Source organism: Cnephaeus nilssonii, assembly GCF_951640355.1.
Source record: "Cnephaeus nilssonii genome assembly, chromosome: 15".
Classification (NCBI taxonomy): Eukaryota; Metazoa; Chordata; class Mammalia; order Chiroptera; family Vespertilionidae; genus Cnephaeus; species Cnephaeus nilssonii.
The window spans coordinates 2,924,762-2,948,478 of record NC_137086.1 but is presented as its reverse complement, the minus strand read 5'-3'; the positions used below and the strand labels follow the sequence as shown (position 1 = coordinate 2,948,478).

Sequence of the window (23,717 nt, the reverse complement as noted above, 5' to 3'; positions counted from 1 at the left end):
AAGCCAAACTATGGCAGCCGCTGGGGAATCTGTTAGGAGCAGCGGCCTTGATGTCTCTGTTCTGACGTAGCCAGTCGCGAGTGGGAGACTTGATCTTGTGACCAGCCCGTTTCATGGCACATTAGCAAAGAGCCGCTTATGCGCCGGCGTGCCTCCTGAGAAGGGCAGTGAGCCCCGTGTGCCTGGGAGAATCGACACAATGCGGTTCCCAGTGCCAGGATCTCACCCGTCACCAGGAACATCTTGTCACCCACGCACTCTCCTACCCTCCCCTGGGAAGGGGGCGGAGTTTGCTGCCCCAAAACATGCCTCTGTGGTATATTGATTATTTTAAGCTGCCTTTTTTTTTTTTTCCTAAGAAAAAAGGGGATTCAGGAAGAATCTTCGACCTTCCGCCTTGCCAGAAGCCAATTCCAGCATGTCAGCAGGGGCTGAATCATCTGGGATGGCTGAAAGGCATTTCCCCAAACCTGAGAAGGATGATTGTTTGCTGCGAGACAGCTCAGGGCTTCTTAATCTACATGTGATTGCCTCCTCCTGGCCAAACACCTGAACAGCCAAGGTAATTCCCCAATCTGGCAGTGGATTCTGTAGAAACCCTCCCCTTTGAAGTGTCTATCTCCACCTCGCTTTAGGACAATTTGTGTTAATAAAAAGCAAGGGGTCCTGAGACGAGAAGAACTTCGTTTCCTCAGTCAGGCTCCTCTCCCCGCCCCTTCCCCCCTCCCCCACCCAATATGCCTTTCAAAAATTATATTTCGTCTCTGGACTCTTATTTAATTTACACACAGCCCCTTCTCCAGGATTCCAGAACCCTTCTAAATGCTGGATCAAGACCCCCGGCGTTACCCCCTAACTGCCTAAAAGAAGTAAACGGAGGGCCTGCTCCCAGAAGGGCAATGCCACAGGAGCTGTGGACGAGTGGATAGAGAGACCTGGCAAGGCCCTTGGGTCAAAGACCTCTCTGTGCCCCATTGGCAAAGCCGGCCCGGCAAACATTCACCAAACATTTCATTTGCTTCTCCATCCCTATGGGAATGGCCTTCCTGCCCTTTGATGTTCCAATCCACCCCCCCCACACACACACCTTAGCTCAAGATGGAATATAAATCTCAACTGTTCTTGGGGCGCATATTCTTCTGGAACCCCCATACGCACATATGTGATTAAATATGATTATTGTCTCCTGTTAGCCTGTCTTATGTCATTTTAATCATTCGAGCAGCCAGAAGAACTAAGAAAGGGCAGATTCTGTCTCTGCTCTGCATTCACTCAGCAAAATCCACTTTCACCTGTGCGTGTTCGGACGGCATTTACGGACACCACAGGCACATGAGCTGGGCAGGAGGTCTTCCCAGCCGGCCCTCGTCTCATCCGCACCCTCAGCCCGCCATGAACCTGTGCCACTCCCGTTTTCATCATCATTTGCTGCGTTTTCACTCCCTCCCAGCAATGTGCTGGCGAATCAAGCACAGCACAACCACAGGTGGAGAAAACAAACTCGGGGTGGGCGATGCTTTTCCCCAAATCGCCTGGTGCCTGAGTCCGTGCTGCTGCTGTAACGTAGAAACAACAGAAACTTACTTCTCATAGTTCTGGAGACTGGAAGTTCAAGATCAAAATAGCAGCAGATCGCTGCCTGGTGATGGCCTGCCTGCCGGCGCCCAGACTGCTCCCTCCTCTCTCTGTGTCCTCACCCGGCAGAGAGGACGGTGCCCTCTGGAGCCTCTGTTATAAGGACACTAACCCCATTCGTGAGGGCTGCACCCTAGTGACCTAATTACCTCCAAAGGCCCCGCCTCCTGATACCATCACATTGGGGATTCGGCTTCAACATAGGAATTTGGGGGGACACAGACGTTCAGTCTTTCCCACCTGGTTGGTAGACACAGAGCTAAGGTAGGGTTCCAGGGCTGTCCGACTGAAAAGTCCATGGTCTCTCTATTATGCCAAACTATTTCAGATGCCGCAGCCTCGCCACACTGTGGCATCATCCATTTTCTGTTTTAAAAATATATTTTTTATTGATTTTGGAGAGGAGGAAGAGGGGGAGACAGACAGAAATATCAATGATGAGAATCATTGATTGGCTGCCTCCTGCGCACTCCACTCTGGGGATCGATCCCACAACCCCAGGATCAAACTGTGACTCCTGGTTCATAGGCCGATGCAAAACCACTGAGCCACGCCAGTCAGGCTAGCTTCATCCATTTTCTCATGGGCTCTAACGGCGTCTTAGGACTCAAGACCTCCAGACCCTCAGAGCCTGAAGCAGCGGAGATGGCAGGAAGCACACATTCCCCACCGGGGCCACTAGGGGCGATGGTGAGCAGCCACTCTGCTCCCCTATCTGTGTCTGGACCCACATGTTCTCTCTACTCAACAGAGCCTCTCACTCCAGCCACCAGACCTGTGTCTGTCTCCTCAGGTCTCCTTACCCAATGGCTCCTTGAAGACAAGGTCTATTTTCCTTCCTCTCTGTCCGTATAAGAGCTCACATTGCACAGCACACAGCAAGGGAGGTGAGGAAGGAGAAGAGGGCTTTGTTGGATCCATGCTGTGTGCCTCCGGGTGGTCTGACTCACACTCTTCCAACAAAACATGGAGACCGTGGTCCTAGGACCTGCTCAGGGACAGCGGGTCCGCCTGTTAAATTGGGACTAGCCCTGGCCCGTTTTGCTCAGTGGGTAGAGCATCGGCCTGCGGACCAAAGGGTCCCGGGTTCGATTTCGGTCAAGGGCACGAAGCTCACTTGCAGGCTCCTCCCTGACCTGGGCCCTGGTCGGGGAACGTGCAGGAGGCAACCAACCGATGTGCGTCCCTCACATCGACGATTCTCTCTGTCTTTTCCTATCTTTTCCATTCTCCCTAAAAATCAATGGAAAAATATCCTCTGGTGAGGATGAACAAAAAAACAATAATAATAAAATAAATCGGGACCATCCCAGGATACCAGCAAAACAAATGGCTACCCAACTGGGGCGAGTTCCTTAGTTAAAGAGTTTGTAAAGGTTAAATAAGTAAAGCACATTTTTAAAAAGAGTTGGCAAAGGTTGACCTGCCACCGGCCGCACAGGTGTGGTCAGAGAGAGGAGGGCCCCCAGGTGCCGGGTCCCGGTGAAACCCCGACTTCGAAGATGAGGCTCCCTTCGCCGCTGGGCAAGGCTTCCTGATGTGGGGATCGGATCGGGACTAACAGGCAGGCGCCTGGGGCCCCAGCAGTGTCCGGTCTCCCCTCCCCAGGACACCGTCTGTTCCAGCTCTGGGAAGGGGAACAGGATGGGCAAAGGGAGGGGCCATGGAAAGTGCTGGACCCGGACCAGCACCCTGGCCACAGCGCCCCCTGGACATCCTGCCTTGGCCAGGAGGTTGCCTGGCAAGGACGCAGAGGCAGAGGAACTGGGGAAAGGGCTGGAAACCACAGGCGTCTGAGGAATAACGCCAAGAGGCTGCCCGGTGATGCAATTCACGGGAGACAAAAACACAGAGCCCTCCAGTCCTCCCCGGAGCGCGCACCCTCCGGCGTGACCTTCCAGGAATCTGCTGACAGACACAGTGTTCTGTGCGCCTCTCGGCCTGGGACCTGGGATGACTGTGAAGGGGAGGGCCGGGAGGGGCTGGAGTGTGGCAGAGAGAGGAAGCCCGGGGTAGGGGTGAGGGGGGACGGGGAGCTGGGTCCTGGCATAAGGGCTCTTGGGCTCCATCTGCTGGTGGCGCGGGGAACCGCACCCACCTCCTAACCAAAGGAAAACAGTGTTTCTGAGAGAAGGTCTGTGTGCAGAGAGGAACAAAAACATTCCCGCCCCTGCCCTGGGCTCCGTGGAAAGAGCGTCGGCCTGTGGCCTGAAGGGTCCCGGGTTCGATTCCAGTGAAGGGCACGTCCCTCCGTGGCAGGCTCGTTCCCTGGCCCTGGTCGGGGCGTGTGGGAAGGCAACCCATCTACGTGTCTCTCTCACATCGATGTTTCTGTGTGTGTGTCTCTCTCCCGTCCACTCTCTCTACAAATTAGTGGGAAAATATCCTCAGGTGAGGATTTAAAAAAAAACACACAAAACATTCCCAGCTCATCAAGCCAGATGCTCCGCGTACCTCCCCTCCCCTGTGAGGGCTGCATTCCTGTCAGGTGAGAAACCCCGCGGTGGGGTCACTGCGGGAAGCGGAGGTTCAGGGAGGCGATTCAGTTCCCCAAGGCAAGAATTGGAGTCTTCGTGGTCCTGGTGGCATCGTCCCTTTCTTTTTCTTTTATTTTTTTTAAATATATTTTATTGATTTTTTACAGAGAGGAAGGGAGAGGGATAGAGAGCCAGAAACATCGATGAGAGAGAAACATGGATCAGCTGCCTCCTGCACACCTCCTACTGGGGATGTGCCCGCAACCAGGGTACATGCCCTTGACTGGAATCGAACCCAGGGCCCTTCAGTCCACAGCCCGACGCTCTATGCACTGAGCCACACCGATTAGGGCGGAATCGTCCCTTTCTGAACTCCGGGGCCGGACGTGTCCCTGGAGCCCAGACGCTGGCTGAGCGGATGGCGGGATGAGGCCGGAGCGCCTCCCCGTCACCTGTCCGCCGTGGCCCACCTAAGAAGGAAGCGGTCCGTGCCGGCGTGAGGCTGGCGGCCTGTGTGCAGGTGGCGCTCAGGAGAGGCCCGGGGCATTTCCGCCTCCAGATCACCCTCCAGGATGACAAGCCATGATGTCACCTCCATTTCAACGGTGGCACCAATCAGGGTCCAAATTCGAGCTTGTAGGTTCGGTCCAATTAATCTCACACACACATTACTCCTGATCAGAAGCCCTTTATCATTGGTTTCTCTGTCACAGGCAAACTAAACTTGGTTGTTCTGTAAAAACAACATACATTGACGTAGGACCTTTACACATTGCATTTCTCAATGTTGTCTGTTAAGGACTGAGTTAGTAACGTTTGCCTTGTGTGTGTGGCAGGTCATTCCTTCCTCCCTCCTCTCTCTCTCTCTCTCTCTGACCCCCTCCCAGACAGAAGGGCATTAAAGGACAGTCCGGGCCAAAACCGGTTTGGCTCAGTGGATAGAGCGTCGGCCTGCGGACTGAAAGGTCCCGGGTTCAATTCTGGTCAAGGGCATGTGCCTTGGTTGCGGGCACATCCCCAGTAGGGGGTGTGCAGGAGGCAGCTGATCGATGTTTCTCTCTCATCGATGTTTCTAGCTCTCTATCCCTCTCCCTTCCTCTCTGTAAAAAATCAATCAAATATATATATTTTTTTTAAAAAAAAAGGACAGTCCAGGGTGGACTGTGCAGAACGAGGCTTTCCGGGATGTTGTGAAACAACCAGAAATGTACGTGGTAGGCCCAGCGAGAGCCTCCCTGCCTGACGGGCGTGCGCAGGTACATGCCAGGAAGGGCGCTGTGCCGCCCGCCGTTCAGTGGATCTTCTGCTCTCTGCTCCGGGGGCGCCTCCCTCACGCCCGGAGGGTGACTAAAGAGAAAACCCTCCGACCATAGAGTAGATATCGCCACGGGGTGAGGGGGTGTCAGTCCATCACCCACCGGAAATGTGGCACGACGAAAGATGGTTTATGACATAGGAGAGCTCTGGAGGACGCCTTTGCCAGCCCCAGGAAGGTCAGCGAGTGAGTCGGTTGTTGGAACCGCACTGGGGTGTTTCATGGCACCCACAGGTACCCAAGTTATTCCATCTGATCAAATGCACCCCAAAACCAGGAGGGCGGCTGCTGTCACCAGGCCCTGGGACGTAGCCACGGGCTTGATGCAATCGTGCATGTGAGTCTAGGGGTGCAGCTGTCCTCCTAAGTCCAGGGGTGGACTGTGCAGAACTAAGGGGGACGCCCCTCCCTGCACTGTGACCCCGCAGCCTCGACTCTTGTCTTACTGCTAGTCCGCGCGTGTCACCGAAGGCTCTGAAATGGAAATAATAGAATGTTGACGAAACGGTCTCCAAGGTCACATGTTCCCGACTCTGGAATCCTCCCCCCCCCCCCCCCGCCAACCCGTTCTAGTTCACATCGCAGACCAGCCCAACCATGTTGTCTAAGGAAGTCCTGGGGGGACCCCACAGGGACCCCAAGTACACATTGAAGAATGTCCCTGCATGGACACCGTCAATTCCTTCCCGTCTTTAAATTTCCACATGGGAATTGAAGGCCAGAGAAACGGACATCTAACGGAATTCTTCTTTCCAATATCTCATGTTGCTCAGTTAGTGAGAGGGGTTCTGATGGACGTGGCTTTAGGATGGGTTTAGGATGGGATTTCTTCCAGTGGGAGGATGCAACCCTGTTAGTACCCCCACAAAGGAGCGGAACTCCACTGCCAAGTCTCTTGCATGTCCCACTTTTCCAGATTGCCCTGGCCAGTGTGGCTCAGGGGATGGGGCATCGCCTTGGGCACCAAGAGTTCCCTGGTTCAATTCCCAGGCAGGGCACATGCCTGGGTTGTGAGCTCAATCCCCTGTAGGGGGCGTGCAGGAGGCAGCTGATCCATGGTTCCCTCTCACATCCATGTTTCTCTCCCTTTCCCTTTCTCTCTCAAAAAAAAAAAAAGTTATTTAAAAAAGAAAACATTGATTCACTGAGCTATACTGATCTCCTAAAGGTTGACACGTTTCATTATACAAGATCTAAAAATCCTATTCATTGTTATACAAACAAAAACAAAAACACATCATCATCAAACTACCACCCAACCCCCCAGAAGTTAGAAAACCCAAGCAACCTCCAGGCCTTAGGAACGCACAGCGACTGGGCCCGATCACACGGCAGTTCCGAGCTCAGCCAACCCCGCGGCTGAGGCTTCGGGATTTCTGGGGGGAGAATAAAGGGAAAATATTTGAAAAAGTGAAGTGTCCTTGGTTTCAGCCTCCCCAGAAAGCCGCGAGTCTGCCAGTCGCTGGGCGGGCTGCTGTGTGAACACTCTCAACAGGAGGACGCCATCTCGGAGGTTCAGTGACGGGCGGGCAGCCACCCCTGGACAGCGACATTCCGGCTTGCTGTCTTCCCGCAAACCTGTCAGCGCTGAAGCCCCTGCGTCCTATTAGAGGCTCCTTCTGCCTCTCACCTCCTCGGTCCCGCTGCCCAGAGGGCCCAGCACCCAAGGCGGAGCCCGGCCCGGATCTGGCCCCTCTCCCTCCTGTCACCGCAGTTACTTTAGCTTTTGGTTTCCTGACACGTCCATGTTGGTTTCTTCTCTGCGTTAAGAAGATGGAATACCCCTCGTCCAACAGCTCCTTCCCCCCACCCCCATGCAAAGGGTCTTTATTTTTTTACTAGAGGCCCGGTGCACGAAATTTGTGCACTCGGGGGGTGGGGGGGTCCCTCAGCCTGGCCTGTGCCCTCTCGCAGTCTGGGACCCCTCAGGGGATGTCTGCCTGCCAGGGGGATCGGGCCTAAGCTGGTAGTCAGACATCTCTCTCGCAGTCCAAGACCCATCATTCCTTACTGCTCACCTTCGGCGGAGGCGGGAGAGGCCCCCCCCCCCCCCGCCACCACCTCTTCCCCCTCCCCCCACTGCAACCGCTGCCGCGCTCGCCAGCACTGACCATGGGGGAAGCATCTGCATTGAGCGTCTGCCCCCTGGTGGTCAGTGTGCATCATAGCGACTGGTCGTTCCACTGGTCGTTCCGCCGTTCGATTGATTTGCATATCAGGGTTTTATTATATAGGATAGATGAAACCCAGCGGCCACGGCTGTGGCCGGACCCACAGTCCGGGTCCTTCACATCTGCGACAACCAGAGGTTATGACGTGGGCACTTCCGAGCCGCGCTGAGCCCAGGGGCAGCTGGAGACTCGGAGATGCGGGCCCCGCTGGTCTGAGGTGGGACTTAGACATCCGTGATCTTTTTTTTATTTTATTTTTTTAACATGGAACGCCTCACGAATTTGCGTCTCATCCTTGCGCAGGGGCCACGCGAATCTTCTCTGTATCGTTCCAGTTTCAGTGTCTGTGCCGCCGAAGCGAGCAGGACATCCGCGATTTTTAAACATCCCTCCCTCCCGTCAGGTCTACCGTCCAGCCACGGCGGAGGATGCCCGTCACTGAGGCCTGGCAGGTTCTCCGATCCTCTCGTCGTTAACCCTCACCCGAGGATATTTTCCCATTGCTTTTTAGAGAGTGCAAGAGGGAAAGACAGAAACATCGATGTGAGAGAAACACATGGATGGGTTGCCTCCTGCATGAGCCCCCACCAGGGCCTGGGCCGGGGAGGAGCCTGCAACCGAGGTACGTGCCCTTGACCGGAATCGGACCCCGGCACCCTTTGGTCCGCAGGCCGACGCTCTATCCACTGAGCCACACCGGCTATAGCAGTTCTCTGTTCCTAATACTTCTCGTAGCACCAGCCACAGCTGTCATTCTGCTGGGGCGCCCCTGGGCACCGGTGTCCAGGCCAGGCACGTGGGAGTTATCCTGGATTCCTGGGCTCTCCCCACCCCCACAGTATGGCCTAGCTTTGGGCCTCGGGCTCCCCCATCGGAGCTGCCCTACAGTCTCCCTATCCAAGCCCACCACCTGGGATCAGGCCACCATCCTCACACCCTGGGCCTCTCCCTGTTTCTGGCTGGACAAGGCTCAGCCATGGCTCCAGACTGAGTCCAGCCCCCCCAGGAGGCCCCCCTCTACCCTGATAACACCCACCGCTCCGTCCCCCAGATGCGCCCGCCCCTCCTTCCCGGTGCTCTCCCGGGACACTGGCATTTCTGTGTCTGCACCTGCCCACCTTCAACACGCAACTTTTATTTAAATATATTTTTATTGATTTCAGAAAGGAAGGGAGAGGGAGAGCAGTAGAAGCATCAATGATGAGAGAGGATCATGGATCAGCTGCCTCCTGCACGCCCCCTACTGAGGATCAAGCCCGCAACACAGGCGTGTGCCCTTGACCGGAATCGAGCCTGGGACCCTTCCGTCCGCAGGCCGACGCTCTATCCACTGAGCCACACCAGCTGGGGCTGCTTTGGTTTTATAACTGTATAAGGGCCACTGTTTTATGTTCGAATGTATTTAAGTGAAATTGTGTAAGCATAATTCAGTCCCACAGGAAGATGTGTGAAGATGACTGTATCGTTCAAACTGGAGGAAAACGCCCCCTTGTGTTTGTCCACTGAACACGTCTGTCTGATCCTAAGAAGCTCACCCTCTCGGGGACCACACTCTGATTGCGTGGAAAATCCGGATGAAGACGATTTCACTGCATAAAACCTGTCTCCACCATCCTTACCTTTGCCAGGTGCTACCTAAAAGCAAGAACACACACTTTCGTCCGGAACTAAGTCTCTCCCAGTGAATCGGAGGGGAGCCGCCTCACTCGCCCAGCACGTGCGCGCTGTGTATTTTTAGGACCGTCCTGAAATATGGACCAAGAGGACAAAGGACAGAAGCGAAGCCGCCCAGCCACTCTGCGAGGAAAACACGTGAAGTCCCCAAAGGAACGTGCTCCTTCCAACTGCAGACCGTGCCTCCCGCGCTTGGCTCTGTCACCCGTCTCGGAAAAGGATGTTTTTACAATCAGGGCCGAGGCGGGCCTGGCCGCCTGCGTGCACACTTCTTTGTTGCGCAACGACTGCAGCTTGCTCGGGTGCCAGCAGCGGAGAAAGCGGCCAGCGCGGCGCGGTTCCTCTCCGAAGTGAAACCTAAAGCCGCAGCCTCCGGTGCGCAAAAGGCAGCGTGAGTCACCGGAAGAGGCCGCCGGCGTGCAGAACTCATTAACAGCGACGCAGGCCGAATGGACTTCCTGCCCCAGCGCAAGCATCCCGGCGACAGCGCAGCCCCTGCAGCCCGGACCGTGAGGGGGAGGGAGAGCCATCGGAACGCGGGCCCAGCCCAGGGCCCAGCCCGGCGGCCCGTCGCAGGCAGGTTCCCTCCCAGGCAGGACCTGCAGCCGCCGAGATGCCCAGGAAGGTGGCTCCGGCCAGCCGCTGGGCACCAGGGGCTCAGCACACCTGGGGACGCGGGGGAGCCCCTGCGTGGGTTTCCAGGGGCCTCCCTCCTTCCCCTCCGTCAGCAGATCCTTTCTGTCGCCCTGGCCGGGCCGGAGTCAGACGCCAGCTGCCCCGGGACGCGCAGCTCCTGGGACCAGGACCCGGGCCTCCGTGTGCCTTCTGGAACCTGAGCCCGGGGACCTGGGAGGATGTACTCACACCGGTGGGCCCCACACCCCGGTGGATGCGGAAGGTCCAGGCCGGGGCCCGAGAACTTGCTTTGCTAACGAGCCGCCGGATGCAGGCCCTGCAGGCCCCGAGACGACGCTTTGAGAACCAGCCACCTGAGGCCTGAATGTCCGACAGCCGCCAGCACCCCCCTCCTCCTGGCCAGTTCGTGATGCTGACCGTGAGCGGTGCCAGCTGGAGGCCCTTTGGTACCCAGGCCGTCGGGGGAAGGCGCTCCTCCCCTCCCCGGGCAGGAGCCCACCACTCACCTGGCTGGCGTCCAGGGCCCGCGCTCCGCTCCGCTCCGGGAGGGAACCTCTATCAAGCCTGGATCATGTGTTCAAAGGCTCTGCCTCCAAACCAAATGCTGTGCGCCCCCCGGTGGCCGTGCGGAGCCACTGACTTTCAGGGCCAGCTTTTTGTTGTTCATCCTCACCCGAGGATATTTTTCCATTGATTTTTAGGGAGAGTGGGAGAGAGGGGGAAAGGCAGAGAGAAACACATCGATGGACGGCCTCCTGCACGACCCCTGACCGGGGCCTAGGCCGGGGAGGAGCCTGCAACCGAGGTCCACTCCCTTGACCGGAATCGAACCCGGGACCCCCTTTGGTCCGCAGGCTGGCGCTCTATCCACTGAGCCACACTGGCTGGGGCCAGGGCCAACTTCTGTCTGGTTTCCTTCCGGCCACCGAGCCCTCGTGCAAGGGGGGTGACACTGCCTCCTTCGCCTGCAGCAGGAGCGGGAGGAGGGGCCAGAGGCGGGCATTGAGAGAGACGTCCTCCCGCCGGCCCGGGCCCCCGGGAACGGCAGTCCTGCTCTCACGACCCCTCTGGTCTGGAGACTGTGCAGAGGGCGGCCAGGGCGAGGTGACGGACGGGCGGCTGTCCTGGAGCAGCCGCTGGGACAGCACTCCTGTTAGAGCAGCACATGCAGGTTCCGAAGTCAGGGTTTCCTCGCTGGTAAAAGGTGCCGCCTAACCTTCCTGCTGCCTCTCCGCCCGCCCCCGGGGGGCGCCACGGCTCACGCACGACCTTCCGCAGGGACCGAAGCCGGTGGTCACTGGCCAGAGTTCCTTGGCTTCGGATGAAAGGGATGGCGAGGCTGTGGGTGGTGGGTGTCGACTTTGAAAGCCAGGATAAGGAGTCTTTTACAGATTCAGGCGTCTGCAGCTGAGACCTGGAGAAATTCCCCCCGTGGACGTTGCCCTGCGTGTGGGAGCTGCCTGCACATGCAAAGGAGACAGCGTCGCCCAGCAGTGCCCCCGGGGAGGGCGGGGGCATCTCGGGGCCCAAGACGACAGACAGGTCAGGCTCTTCTACAGGGGGAAGAGCTTGCCCTCGGGAACCGTGTGGGAGGGAGTCTGCGGTGTGCAGCCGAAGGAGCGGGTTTGCTGTGTCTCCGTGCACACAGCGCTCATTCCAGACGCTGGAGGGGGACGCTGGATCCGGCCGCATGAGCAGCCCAGCCCGGTGCCCTGGCGGCCGGCTCTTACGCACACAGGGACCACGGCTCTTCCATTTGTCCCAAAAGCACCCGGGCTGACACAGGGAGGTCACGGGGTGTCTCAGGCACAGGGACCAGGCACACATCCATAGGAATTAGGATGGTTTTCAGTGATGTGGGTGAACGAGGCAAGGATTGGTCAAAAACGAAAAACAAGCCCGCCCGCATGGCTCAGGGGTTGACCATCGACCTATGACCCAGGTCACAGTGCCATTCCCCGTCAGGGCACAGGCCCGGGGTGCAGGCTCGATCCCCAGTAGGGGGCGTGCAGGAGGCAGCCGATGCATGATTCTCTCTCATCACTGATGTTTCTCTCTCTCCCTCCCCGCTCCTCTGTGAGATCAATAACAAAATACAAATAGAATAAAGCTCACACTGACTTTCAGAAGCCTTTCACGGGTCTCTTTTATTACAAGTTTCTAGCTCTGCATCCAGCACAACACAAGGAAGTATCATTTCCCAGCACATACACGCACAGACGCGGTGCTGTAACAGCACAGGGGGCCACGTGAGCCACACCCCACCTTGCAGAGGGGAGTCTTTGCAGGCCCCCGTTTCTCCGTGCACAAGGCCTGCATTCTGCACCGCAGGGGGGAGCCCCGGGCGACGGCCCTGAGGGACTCCTCTCCGCGGGCGCCCCGGATGCGCGGCTCAGGCGGCCTTCAGCACGTGCCCGCCCGCGGGGTGCTGGGCTGCGGTTGTGAGCACAGACGAGCCCACACGCAGACCCACGTGCAAGTCCCGTTTTCCCAAGCCGCGGCAGGTGTGACCGTTACAGCGCCTGGGGCGGGGGTCCCACTCTGAACGGACCCAGATCCCAGGGCGACTTTCTGGAAGGCGTGCTCGGGGTCACATGCCTGAGGGGGGGTGCTCCCTCTCTCCCAGCCTCGCTCTCCGGTGGAGGAGGAACGAGACTCGGGTCACAGCAGCTCAGGTTCACCCCAAACACCCCCTGAAGGAGAATGAGCGCAGCTTCGAAAGGTCGCGAGTGCCCAAGCCCAGAGGAGTCCGGGCCGGACCGTGCCTCATCACGTCCTGTGCCGCCCCGAGCGCGTGTGCTTCTGTGCAAAGGGGAGGCCTTGCTGTGGGGCCACAGCCGTTCCCCGGGGGCCTCGTCCCGGAGCCACCGCCTGCCGCCTGCCGGGGCGACCCCTGCGTCTCTTTCACAGAAAGAGCCAAGTCCATCGCCTGCTCCCCGGTGGCCTCCTGGGACGCTAACAACAGCATCTACATAGGAAAGCCCTTCAACCGCTGGGGGAACACGCTCTTTAGAAAAATAATACTTCAAAAAATAAAGCAAAATCTTTACCAAAATAACTCTTTAACTTTTCACATTGTTCTCTCTGTAATTTGTTTACCTCAACAAGAGAGTCCGTCTCCCAGGGGCTTCAAGAATGGCCCCCCGGTCGTTCCTTATCCACGTGCCGTGCCCTGAACGCGAGTGGGAAAAGCGAAGGAAGATAAGAGGTCGGTGCGGTGAGGTAAGAATAAGGCTCTGGGTAGTCTGCCGTGTATCTTCTTAATAGATCAGTGACCGTTATCACAGAAAGACTATGGCTAAGCGCTTGTAACGATAACCCAATCAGAGGAAAGTAATAAATAATATCTACAGAGAATATAATTTAACTTCTTGAAACTATTTTCTTAAAACCAAGCAGCTTCCTTGGAGAGCTTCCCGTGGAAACCGGCACCGCAGCCGCGTGGCATCAGCCCCCGGGCCAGCCGCACGCCTAGCTCCGCCTGCCGGAGGCGAGGCCGCGGCCCAGGGCCGGCCTCACGGGAAATGCTGCCCCCGAGACCCGCCCTCGGGTCCGCGCTTAAGGCATCGCAGTGACCGGGAGCTGGACACAGCACGTTCCGGAGGACACGCCTGCCAGGTGCATTAAGGCATACGCAGTCCAGCCCTGAGCCACAAAAAGGGGGGGGGGGGGTGCCAGTGACATCAGTTCTCTTTAACCAAAGCATTAAAGACGAGCTTATCCCCTAGAATCAGACCGTCGGCGAATACTGCAAGGGAACACCCACAGGGCCAAGCCCTTCAGAGACCCCAGATCCGGCACACGACCCGGCATGTGTCCCCCCACCCCCGCCCACCACCGGGTGCACATGGGTGGGAGCAACCACGGTGACATACGCCCCTCTCCACGTGGCACGCACCTGGCGACTTGTGGACACTGTCCCCAGCCGGGACCAGGCACCAGCTCTGCTGGGCTTCACAGGGACACGCTGCCCAGTGACGAGGCCGCCCGCAGGCGGGCAGGGCAGCGTGGTCTCTGGCTTTCAGCCCCAGCGAGGAAAGCTCCCCCCGCCCCCGCCCAGGGAGTGCGCCCGACTCCTGGCGCGGAACATGCACCCGGTACTTGACTTAGAGACGCCAGCCCCGGGGCGCGGGGAGGAGGGTGCACCCCGGCTCTCTGCGCTCAGGCAATGACGCACGCGGCTCCCGAGCTCCCTCCTGGCTCCCACAGCCCGTCCTTTAATGGGCGCCGGCGTGGCGGGCGCGGGCGGCTGCGGGCCTCAGGCCGAGGCGGAGTGGACGTCCTGGTTCTCGAACGGGGGCAGCGGCTCTCTCCAGAAGGTGAAGTTGCTGAACGTGTCCGAGCAGGGGAAGTCCGAGGAATGGCTCCTCTTCAGCAGCGGGAAGACGTGGTCAACCACCTCACAGAGCCTCACGTACCTGGGAGGACACGGACAAGGTCACCGCCCGCGAGGGACGCCCCCACGCGCCGCGCTCGGAAACCAGGAGAGACCCCCGGGCCTGAGGCCCAGACCCTGGGGCTAACGCTGCGGAGGGCGCTCAGGAATAGCCCTCGCTGGTCACCAGGAGGCCGCGGGGAGCGCCCAGCGGGACCGAGAGCAGGCCCCGGGCGAGGCGATGGGCCCGCACCCCACAAAGGACCCCAGAGGCAGAGCAGCAGGACAAGGAGTCAGCAGCGGAGCACAGCGCCCCTCCCCTGCGGGGCTCATGCGTGTGCATCACGGGAGAGAATCAGGCCTCTGTACCTGGGAAGCGCTGGGCCCTGGGCTAAGGACACAGATTGGACCGTCAGCTCTGCCATGTGCCAGCTGCGTGGTCTTGGGGAAACGGATTCCCCTCCTCCCCCCGCCTTCCTGCTTGGAGCCTGGGGCCCGGCTCTCGCCCTCCCTGGCTCAGGCCCATCTTTCCAAGCATGGACTTGAACGAGGCCCTGCTTCTCCGTGTTCCCTGCAGTCCCTCCCTCGCTCTGTGCATTCCCGAGGGGTCAGAGCACATTCGTGTTTGTGGCCACGAGAAGCCAGCCGCTGCGCTGACACACTTTCAGCTCCGGCGCCTCCCGCCAGACACCGTGGCCAGCCCGGGCCTCTCTGCACACCGGAGCCCCTCACGGCCACCCGGGCCCTCTCCAGCGCTGAGAACCGAACGGGGCTTTCCCAACACCCCCCTGGAGGAAGCGTCCTGCTCCGAGGCAGGAGGTGCCGTCTTAAACGAGGAGGAGCGTGTGTGTCCAGTAAAGGCCCTCCCAGGGCTTCTGAGGAGCATGGAGCTCGCATGACACAACGCGTCTCCCTTCACAGCGAGAGGCTGTCCTTCCCGGGGACCGAAGCCGATGTTGAAAACTCCTCCTGGGCCCGAGACCGACGCGTGTGAGTTCTGTGGCCGGGGGAGGCGGCCGTGCCCACGGGGCGCAGGTCACCGCGCACCAGCAGGGTGGGCCCGCCGCGGAACGCGCTGTCAAGGTCCAGAGGGAGCCTGCAGCCCCCCAGGCTGCCTCGTTCCAGGCCCCCGCCCGGCCCTCCGCCTCCGGGAACCGGCGCGACCACAACCCCGGGGGGGACCCGGACGGTCACACAGCAGTGATGCTGGGAGGCGGCGCTCAGCCCGGAACGCGCCTCATCCTTAAATACACTGTCACGTGATGGCCCGTTTGGTTACCCTTCTAATTCGCCTTCTAGGCTTTTCGACCCAACGTGGCAAATCAAAACCACTCGTTTTCAAATTCATTCAATTCCACTCCGGAGCAGATGTGACCGCCGGTTCCAACGTTCCACCCCGAGGGGACCTGATTTAATCCAGATTGTCCAAACATTTCGTTTGGGGCAAAAACACGAGGAGTGAAAACATATTTTCCTTGTAGGGATTAAAGATTAACATATAGGCAACCGAAGGACCCAAAGGGATACCGTGAACGGTTAAGAGGCCGCTCCTAAATCACCCTGGCCACAGCGGCGGCAGCCGCGGCGACCCCGGCCGGCGCGGGGACTCACGAGGAGATGTTGGTCTTGGCGTGCTCCTGCACCAGCTCGCCCTTGGGGTTGACGGTGAATATGCGGTTCAAAGACACTCCTACTTGCTTGTACGAATACACGTCCTACGGGGGAAAGGGTCGGGAAAGGGGGTGTGCTGTGAGTACAGACACAGGGCCTCTCCGATTTGATGCAGTACTGCGACGGCCTCATGAACCGGCACCACCCGCCCCGCCCGTGCGGGAGGAGTGGGCGTGAATATGACGCCAGCTCTCCCCTCCGGGCGCCGGGCGGGTCTACGCAGGAAGGGAGTTAGAGTGGACCGCCCCACGAGCCCCCTGCACCCTAACATTCTGACCCGTTTTCTTCACAAGTAGGAGAATTTTCTTGCTGTGAAGTTACTACCCGACTCGATTCTCTAGAGCAGTGGTTCTCAACCTTCCTAATGCCGCGGCCCTCTAATACAGCTCCTCATGTTGTGGTGACCCCCAACCATACAATTATTTTCGTTGCTACTTCATAACTGTCATTTTGCTAGTGTTATGAATCGTAATGTGAATATCTGTGTTTTCCGATGGTCTCAGGCTCTACACCAGCGGTTCTCAACCTGTGGGTTGCGATGAAACTAACCAATATGGTCACGACCCACAGGTTGAGAACCGCTATCAGGGTCGCCTAAGACCATCGGAAAACACAGATATTTACATTACGATTGATAACAGTAGCAAAATGACAGTTATGAAGTAGCAACGAAAGTAATTTTATGGTTGGGGGTCACCACAACATGAGGAACTGTGTTAAAGGGCCGCGGCGTTAGGAAGGTTGAGAACCACTGCTCTAGAACGCTGAGCTTTCCAGACAACGGGGGCAGCGACACCCAACCCCTCAGCGCTTCCTTCCCCGTGTGGAACAGCACGGGGCCCCGGTCCACAGAGGACACGCTCCCAGGCCCCAGTGGGTGCCTGAAACCTCGGAGGGTACCCAGCCTGCAGAGGCCACCTGTTCCTGTGCGTGCGCACCTGTGATTACGTGTCCGTTATAAATGCGGCACAGGAACAACCACCGCCCAGGGTAACGGAGCAGGGACAGCAATACACGGCAACAGTGAAAGTGGTGTGAAGGGGGCATTACTGTAAAACAGGGTGACCTGGGCCCCAGCACTCAATACCGCCAGTCGGTCTGATCACCCGACGGCTGAGAGACTGGCCTCCCGGGCGAGGCGCATCCACAGCGCGAATACACCGGGCAAAGCGCCGATGCCTCCCGGGCGGGGCGGGGCGGGGCGGGACGAGGGAGATTTCATCTCCCGGCTCAGAGAGGTGAGCGAGTTAAAACTCGTGAGCGACTTCTGGACTTTCCCACTGAGCGCTTTCGGACTGCGGTTGATCACGGTAACTGAAGCCGCGGCGAGGAGAGCGAAGCCGCGAGGAGAGCGAAGCCGCGGGGAAACGGCGCGCCCCACGGGCTGAGGGCCGGCCTCGTGGTCCCCGTGTGGGAGGAAGCGGTAATCCTAGCCCCTGTTCCTGTTTGACTAACTCAGCAAGCGGTTCCGAACTTAATGTGTCTAGTCCCACGTCTCACGCCTCGAACGGACACTCGCCGGCCCGCCGGCGCGGAAAGCCGGCGGCCGTGGGATCTGGGGAGTGTCCCCGCCTCGGGCGGAGGCGGATGGGGGTGGCCTCCCACAGTCCGGCAGCCTCCCCCGCGCCTGCAGTCAGAGGGCAGGACTCCCAGAGCCCCCACCCCCACTACTCACTGCCGGCCGGTTTCCAAAGGCAGCGTAGAACGGCTCTGTGTTGGGGAAAAACAGGTTTCTGATGTCGGTCAAACACTGGACTTTAAACTTCTCCGGCTTCTTTTCGATCACCTCTCTGTCGAAACACACAAGCACACGGTGGGTCAGCGTGAGCGGATTCGCTCCGGCGGCGTTGGCTCCCTTTAACCCTCAAAGACGCCGGGCCCGAGGACACTGGTCGTCGGAGGTAAACGTGTGCGGGTCAGCCCAGCTCTCCCAGGAAAGCCCTGGGCAGGGAGGGAACCCCTCCTTTCAAGACCCCCCAGAGAAAAGGCTCGGGACACGTGACTTCGCCCGAGACCTCGACCCGTCATCCAGGCAGCCAAGAGCTAACGCCAGGGCAGGAGGGAGGAAAACGCCTCCCACCCCCACCACCCCCCGGTGAGGCCCACACCCCCTCCAAACACATCCAAAGGGGAGAGGTGTCAGCAGAGCGGGAGCCAGTCTCACTGGGGAAAGCCGGCGCACGATTCCGAAGGGCCTGACACGCTGAACGGTAAGGGAGGCCCTGAATAAACGAGGAAGTGCACGCATGACTGAACTGGAAGGTGGATCGGAAGGAGGCAGGCGTCTCCCTGAACTGATCGACCTGCAGGTCCGCTGTAACTTCAATCAAACTCCCAGCAGGTTTTGCCTCCCGGGAGGCCAGAGCCCGGCCTGGCTGCCTGGAATACAGCCGAGGGCGGGGACGGGGGGGGGGGGAGGGCCGGGGGGAGGTACTCAAAGACTGGCTAGGGGTCAGCGGCAGGTCCACTAAGATGAAGTGACCGGAACTCCCCAGAGGGTGAAATGGGAGACGGGGCCAGGTGAGCGGTGGCGTCTGGGACAAGGGCCATGGAACCCGGCCTAGGTCCCCGATTAGATGGACCGCAGGTTGATTCGCTAAGTCTCGGCAGGACAGTGTGGGGAGGGGAAGGGGTGAGGGAGCGGGAGGGGCGGCCCCCCACAAAAGGGGAGAGCATCCCTCTGCCAAGGGGAGACACGGGAGAGGAGGCGGCAGGTCACGGACCGTCACGCGACGCCAAGCCCAGGAATCGGTCCGTCCGCTGTCCGGAGAGCCCCGGTGCCCTCCATGGAGCGGGCAGATGGCTGGGAAGAGCGTTAGGAGGCTGTTCTTGCCAACCCTCCAGGGAGGGGGCGAGGCCCGGCGGCGGGGAGCGGGCCTACCTGTGCAGCGCGGAGAAGAGGCTGCTGGGGCTCAGCAGCAGGGGCCCCTGGGGCAGCACCGTGCCCCTCTCGTTGACCCAGTGCAGGTAGCCCCTCGTCATGTCCGCCATGCCGATGGCCCGCGCAGAGCAGTAGAGGAACTTGTACCCGTTCCTGAAAGAGACAGGGCGTGCGCGCTGAGCGCCACCGCAGGGGACCGGGCCGCACTCCACCCCCGTCTGCACGCTCCATGCGCGACCGAGCAGGCAAGCTCCGCAGGCGGGCGGCCACGGTGTCCAGCCTGACCACAGCCCCCACTTCCTGTGAGCCTCGGGGAACGTCCGTCGGTGGGTGGGTGTGTTTCCCCTTCCTCACCCCCACGGACGCCGAGGTCCGACGCACCGAACTGCCCCGCCTGCCTGCACCTGCGCGGGCCGTGCCCGGCCCCTGCTCCTCGATAATGGCCCCGCTGTCACCTGCCGCTCCACAGACCCGCCTCCAGCTCTGAGCCCAGCCCTCGCCACGGGGTAATTCCTGCCGCACTCGCATGCACTCTAACCTCTTTCATCTCCGCCTAAACGCAAGCCAAGCCGAAACCACCACCAACGCCCCTTCGCCGGCCCGCCTCCCCGGCGGACGCCCACCTCTGCTCCCTCTGGTAGCAGAGTTCTTTCAAAGAGCCATGTGCCTGAGCTCACGGCCCACGCTGCTCTCCCTCGTTCCCCTGCCGCAGGCCCTGGCAGGCCGCCTGGGAAAGAGCAGCTTCTGAAGTGGGGGCAGCCTTGTGGGTACCCTTACCTGCCCTCCTGACTCCGCCCCACCCATCTCCCTGCCCTTCATCAAGTCTCCACACAGAGAGAAAACTTAAAACTTAACATTTAACCCGATCGCGCTCCAAACCCTCCAAAACCTTGCCATCTCTCCCAAACAGAACCCAGAGTTTTTGCCATGACCTACGAGGCCAACGAGACCCGGGCCCTGCCCTTCTCAGCAATCCCACCCGCTCCTGGCTCACCAACAGGCGTGCTCACGGGTCCTCCCGCCCACCGCACTCGCTCCTGCGCCGGACCCAGCACGTGAGGACCCTGTGCTGGGACGCTGTGCCCCGCATCTGCCCGGCTCGCTTGCTCCCTCCCCGTCTAGGTCTCTGCCCAGAGGCCCTGCCCTGTCCCTCTGTTTAATAAAACACACACCACACCCTCCCTCACCGGGCACTAATCCTGGCTCTGTTGGGCCCCAGGTGACTGTCACTGACGCTCCCTGAGGGTGGGACTGTGTCGCGGTCCTGGCTGCCACCCTGTGCCCAGAACACTGCTTGGCATGTCGGAGACGCTCAGTAAGTATTTGTGGATGAGCCCTAGCTGGTCTGGCTCAGTGGACAGAGCATCAGCCTGTGGACAGAAAGGCCCGGGTTTGATTCTGGTCAAGGGCACATGCCCTGGTTGCAGGCTCGATCCCCAGTCGGGGGTGTGCAGGAGGCAGCCGATCGATGATTCCCTCTCATCATTGATGTTTCTCTCTCTCTCCCTCTCCCTTCCTCTCTGAAATCAATAAAAATGTTTTGTTTTGTTTTTTATTAATCTGTGATGAGCAAGGACAAACCACCACTTCCCACCCTCCTGGCCCCCACGCTGGAGGGCTGGTCTCAGATGGCTTAACAACTGAGTCCTTTAAAACAGGACACGGGACGCCGTGAGGCAGAGGGAATCTAGGAACATCAGCTTGTCTGGCCCATCAAGCCATCTTTACAATGAAACGTCTTTGTATTTTAGCTGTCTAATGAATGGTGTCTTTAAAAAAAAAAATCACTTTCTGTATATAACGCTTCACATCTAAGTCCTAAAAGCTGCCACCTGCAGGGGTCTGAGATGCCGATTTTATTCAAAACGTGCTTTTCAAATGCATTTCACGGTTTATCACGCCTCCCCAGTGCTCTGCTTCCGGGGCCATCACTCACTCAGCGGGACCGGCCCGGACAGTTAACCCGACCACGCTCCAAACCTTCCTGTGGGCGCAGGGACACTCCCCGTGAAACTGAAAGCTGCGTCAAGGCCTCTGTGACCTGGTGCCCGCCGACTCTACCGGTTCAGACACCCGCCCCCGCTGGAGCCTGCCTCCCTGACACCCGCCCCCGCTGCCCCCGCTGGAGCCTGCCTCCCTGACCCACTCCCGCCTGCTCACGTCTCCGCCTCCTCTCACTGCTGCCGCCGTCTGCCATGAGCCATGAGCGGTCCTCTCAAACCCACTCATCCCATCAGCCTCAGCTCAGGGCACCACCGGAACCTCCTGAGACCCCTCGTCCTCAGACAGAGTTAGCGTCTCCGCCCGGGATGTCTGTGAACTCCGCACTGCTCACCACACCTCCCGTGACCTGGGCCGGGGCCCTGCTCCCGTTCTGACGAGGTCACAGCCCCCTGAGGGGCGAGGGGCGAGGCGCTCAGCACCTGGGACAGCTCCGAGGCACGGGGCTGGTGCTGGCTGTGACCTCAGCTGGATGCCCGGGTGCTGACCCACGTGCGGCTGGGAAAGCCAGGCCCGGCTGCCCACACATGCACCGCCGCAGCCGCACGCCCGGCAGCAGGTCAGCCTGGGCTCGCAGGGACCTCAGGGTCGTCCAGCCTATGTCCCCGTGTCAGAGATGAGATGGCAAGCTGGGCGTGGGGGCGAGGTCCGAGTGTCCACGGCGAGCTGGCGCTGTCACCCCGGGATCCAGGGGCCCCGACCCCTCCCGTTCACAGGCCCCCGCCTCACTGGTGGAGTGGTGACCGCAGGAACCACGAGGCCCGAGGGGCGAGGAACGACATGGGAACGGTCAGCTCCCCTTCTCCGTGTCCCGGCGGCAGGGGGCTCCCACTGAGGCCCCCGGCGGGCTGGTCCCCCTGAGGACACAGTGACACTGACCCCGGCTAACTCTCAGAGGCGCGGACCTCTGGTTACAGGAATAAAAACTTACACCGAGGAAGGCAGGAACTCAGACAATTCTCGTCCAAATTGGCCCCAAAGCACCCACTCGCCCAGCGGCCTGGATATTTTAGGAACCATCCTTCTATTGGGCATATCTGAGTGTGAGAGAGTTCCACGTGCCTTCCCTTTGTGCCTGCTACCGTTCTTTTTAGTCCATAACCAAGCAAGCTTTCACCATCACACCCCTCCGTGAGCCGGTGTAACCAGCCTCAGCGATTCCTCACGGCTGACCGCAGAGGAGTCGTTACCGTCAGCAAAAACCCACCAGGAGAGCTGCCGGGTTCTGCGTCTCCAGGCCAGCGGCGACCTGCCAGACCGGGTTCCCGTAGACAAGCCGGCAGCGCCTCACATCTAAGAGGGACCCTGTTCAAGGTCAGCAGAGCCAGCCAGGGAGGAGGAACCGTCAAACCCTAACTCAGCGGCAGCTCCTCCGCATCTCTGGCTGCGAACCCTTCCGCTAAGTGTCTCTGGGCGATCGCGAATGTGACATCCAGAGAAATGGCCTGGACTCACTCGCCCACGGGCGAGCCGCACGGGGACCAGGAGGCAGAGCCGCGCCTCCCTCATCGCCCCCCAGCCCGTCCCAGGGCCTGCACGCCACGCACGCAGTGACCGCTGGGCGGTGAAGGAGCGAGGGCTGTCTAGGCCCGTGGTCGGCAAACTCATTAGTCACAGAGCCAAATACCAACAGGACAACGATTGGAATTTCTTTGGAGAGCCACATTTTTTAAACTTAAACTTCTTCTAACGCCACTTCTTCAACATAGACTCGCCCAGGCCGTGGTGTTTTGTGGAAGAGCCACATTCAAGGGGCCAGAGAGCCGCATGTGGCTCGCGAGCTGCAGTTTGCCGACCACTGGGCTAGGCTCACGCATCATTTCCTTGCTTGTCTCTGGGGCCGGCCTCCGGAGTCCCTCGGCCATCCCCGCTGACGCCCAGGCTGAGGCACGCCCCTCGGCCAGTCGCCCGCAGTCAGCACCCCGGGCTCTACATGCGGGAGTTGGGGGACGGGGGGCCCGCTCTGTACTTACTGGCTCACTTTGTGGTACAGCTTCGCGATGCCCTGGTGGGTCCAGTCCTTCCCCAAGGTGGGCAAAATGTGGCCGAGAGTGTCTGACCTGCACAAGGAGAGAAATGGGAGAAACAACAGAGAGAGGGCGTCGCAAAGGGGAGAAAACTCCCGTTCCCGCTCACGGCACCGGAAACGCCCCGTGAAAATGCCAGCAGGACCCACACTTTCTGGCCGGGGGCCCAGGAGGCACAGACCCACACCAATCCCAGGGGACGCTCCCGGGACGGGGCCGTGCTAATACGCGAAGGGCCCCTCCCGTCGGAGCGAGGATCGGGTCCTGGACCGTAATCAGCGTGAGGAGGCCGCGTCCACGGGAACACGGTGAGGCACCCCCACCCCGGCGGGCACGGCCGGCGAGCCCTACGGGAGCTGCTGGGTCCAGGCAGGCGGCGGACACCCCCGAGCAGCCTCTGCACGGACACGGGGCGGAACGGCCCCCGACGCCCCAGGAAGAGGACGGAGGGGCAGGCGGCGGGCCCGGGGTCGCGGGGAAGGCCGGCCGGACCCACCTGGTGATGGTGCCGTCGATGTCGGAGATGATGACCTTGTCGTCCCAGTTCCACAGGTAGATGGTGCCCTCGCAGCGGCACGTGCCCTGGTACTGCGTGGTGACGCTGAACACCACGTCGTTGGGGCCGTTCTTCAGCTTCAGGCTTTTCTGAAAGACACCGCGCGTCCTCTGAGGGCAGGCCCGGGCGAGGCTGCTGGCTTGTTTCACGAGAAGCAGGGTTAGGAGTTTTGGGGGGTTTTTGGAAAAGAGGTCAATTTTTTTATTGCCTTTGTTGCTGAAAGTGTTACAGATGTCCGCCTTTTTTTCCCCATTGACCGCCTCCTCCCCGCTCCGGCCCCCTCCCCAGGCCTCCCCGC

General features: G+C 59.7%; 1 protein-coding gene across 6 annotated transcripts in view; it reads right to left on the bottom strand.

The window, feature by feature from the left end:
- LPIN1 (lipin 1) overlaps window positions 1-23,717 on the bottom strand; it is a 124,692-nt gene that overhangs the window by 62,969 nt on the left and 38,006 nt on the right. For 3 of the 6 annotated variants that reach the window (XR_013814625.1, XR_013814626.1, XR_013814627.1), the window contains exons 16-21: window positions 23,360-23,508; window positions 22,810-22,896; window positions 18,836-18,988; window positions 17,630-17,744; window positions 15,895-15,998; window positions 10,415-14,326 (exon numbers count right to left, since the gene is read on the bottom strand). Coding sequence is in view for 3 of the 6 variants with exons in the window: in XM_079792002.1 (XP_079648128.1) it covers window positions 14,167-14,326; window positions 15,895-15,998; window positions 17,630-17,744; window positions 18,836-18,988; window positions 22,810-22,896; window positions 23,360-23,508 (768 nt within the window). In the remaining 3 variants the exon portion in view is untranslated. Of the gene's footprint in view, window positions 1-8,908; window positions 14,327-15,894; window positions 15,999-17,629; window positions 17,745-18,835; window positions 18,989-22,809; window positions 22,897-23,359; window positions 23,509-23,717 lie in introns of those variants that run through there. The other 3 variants (XM_079792002.1, XM_079792001.1, XM_079792000.1) reach the window with 2 other exon arrangements.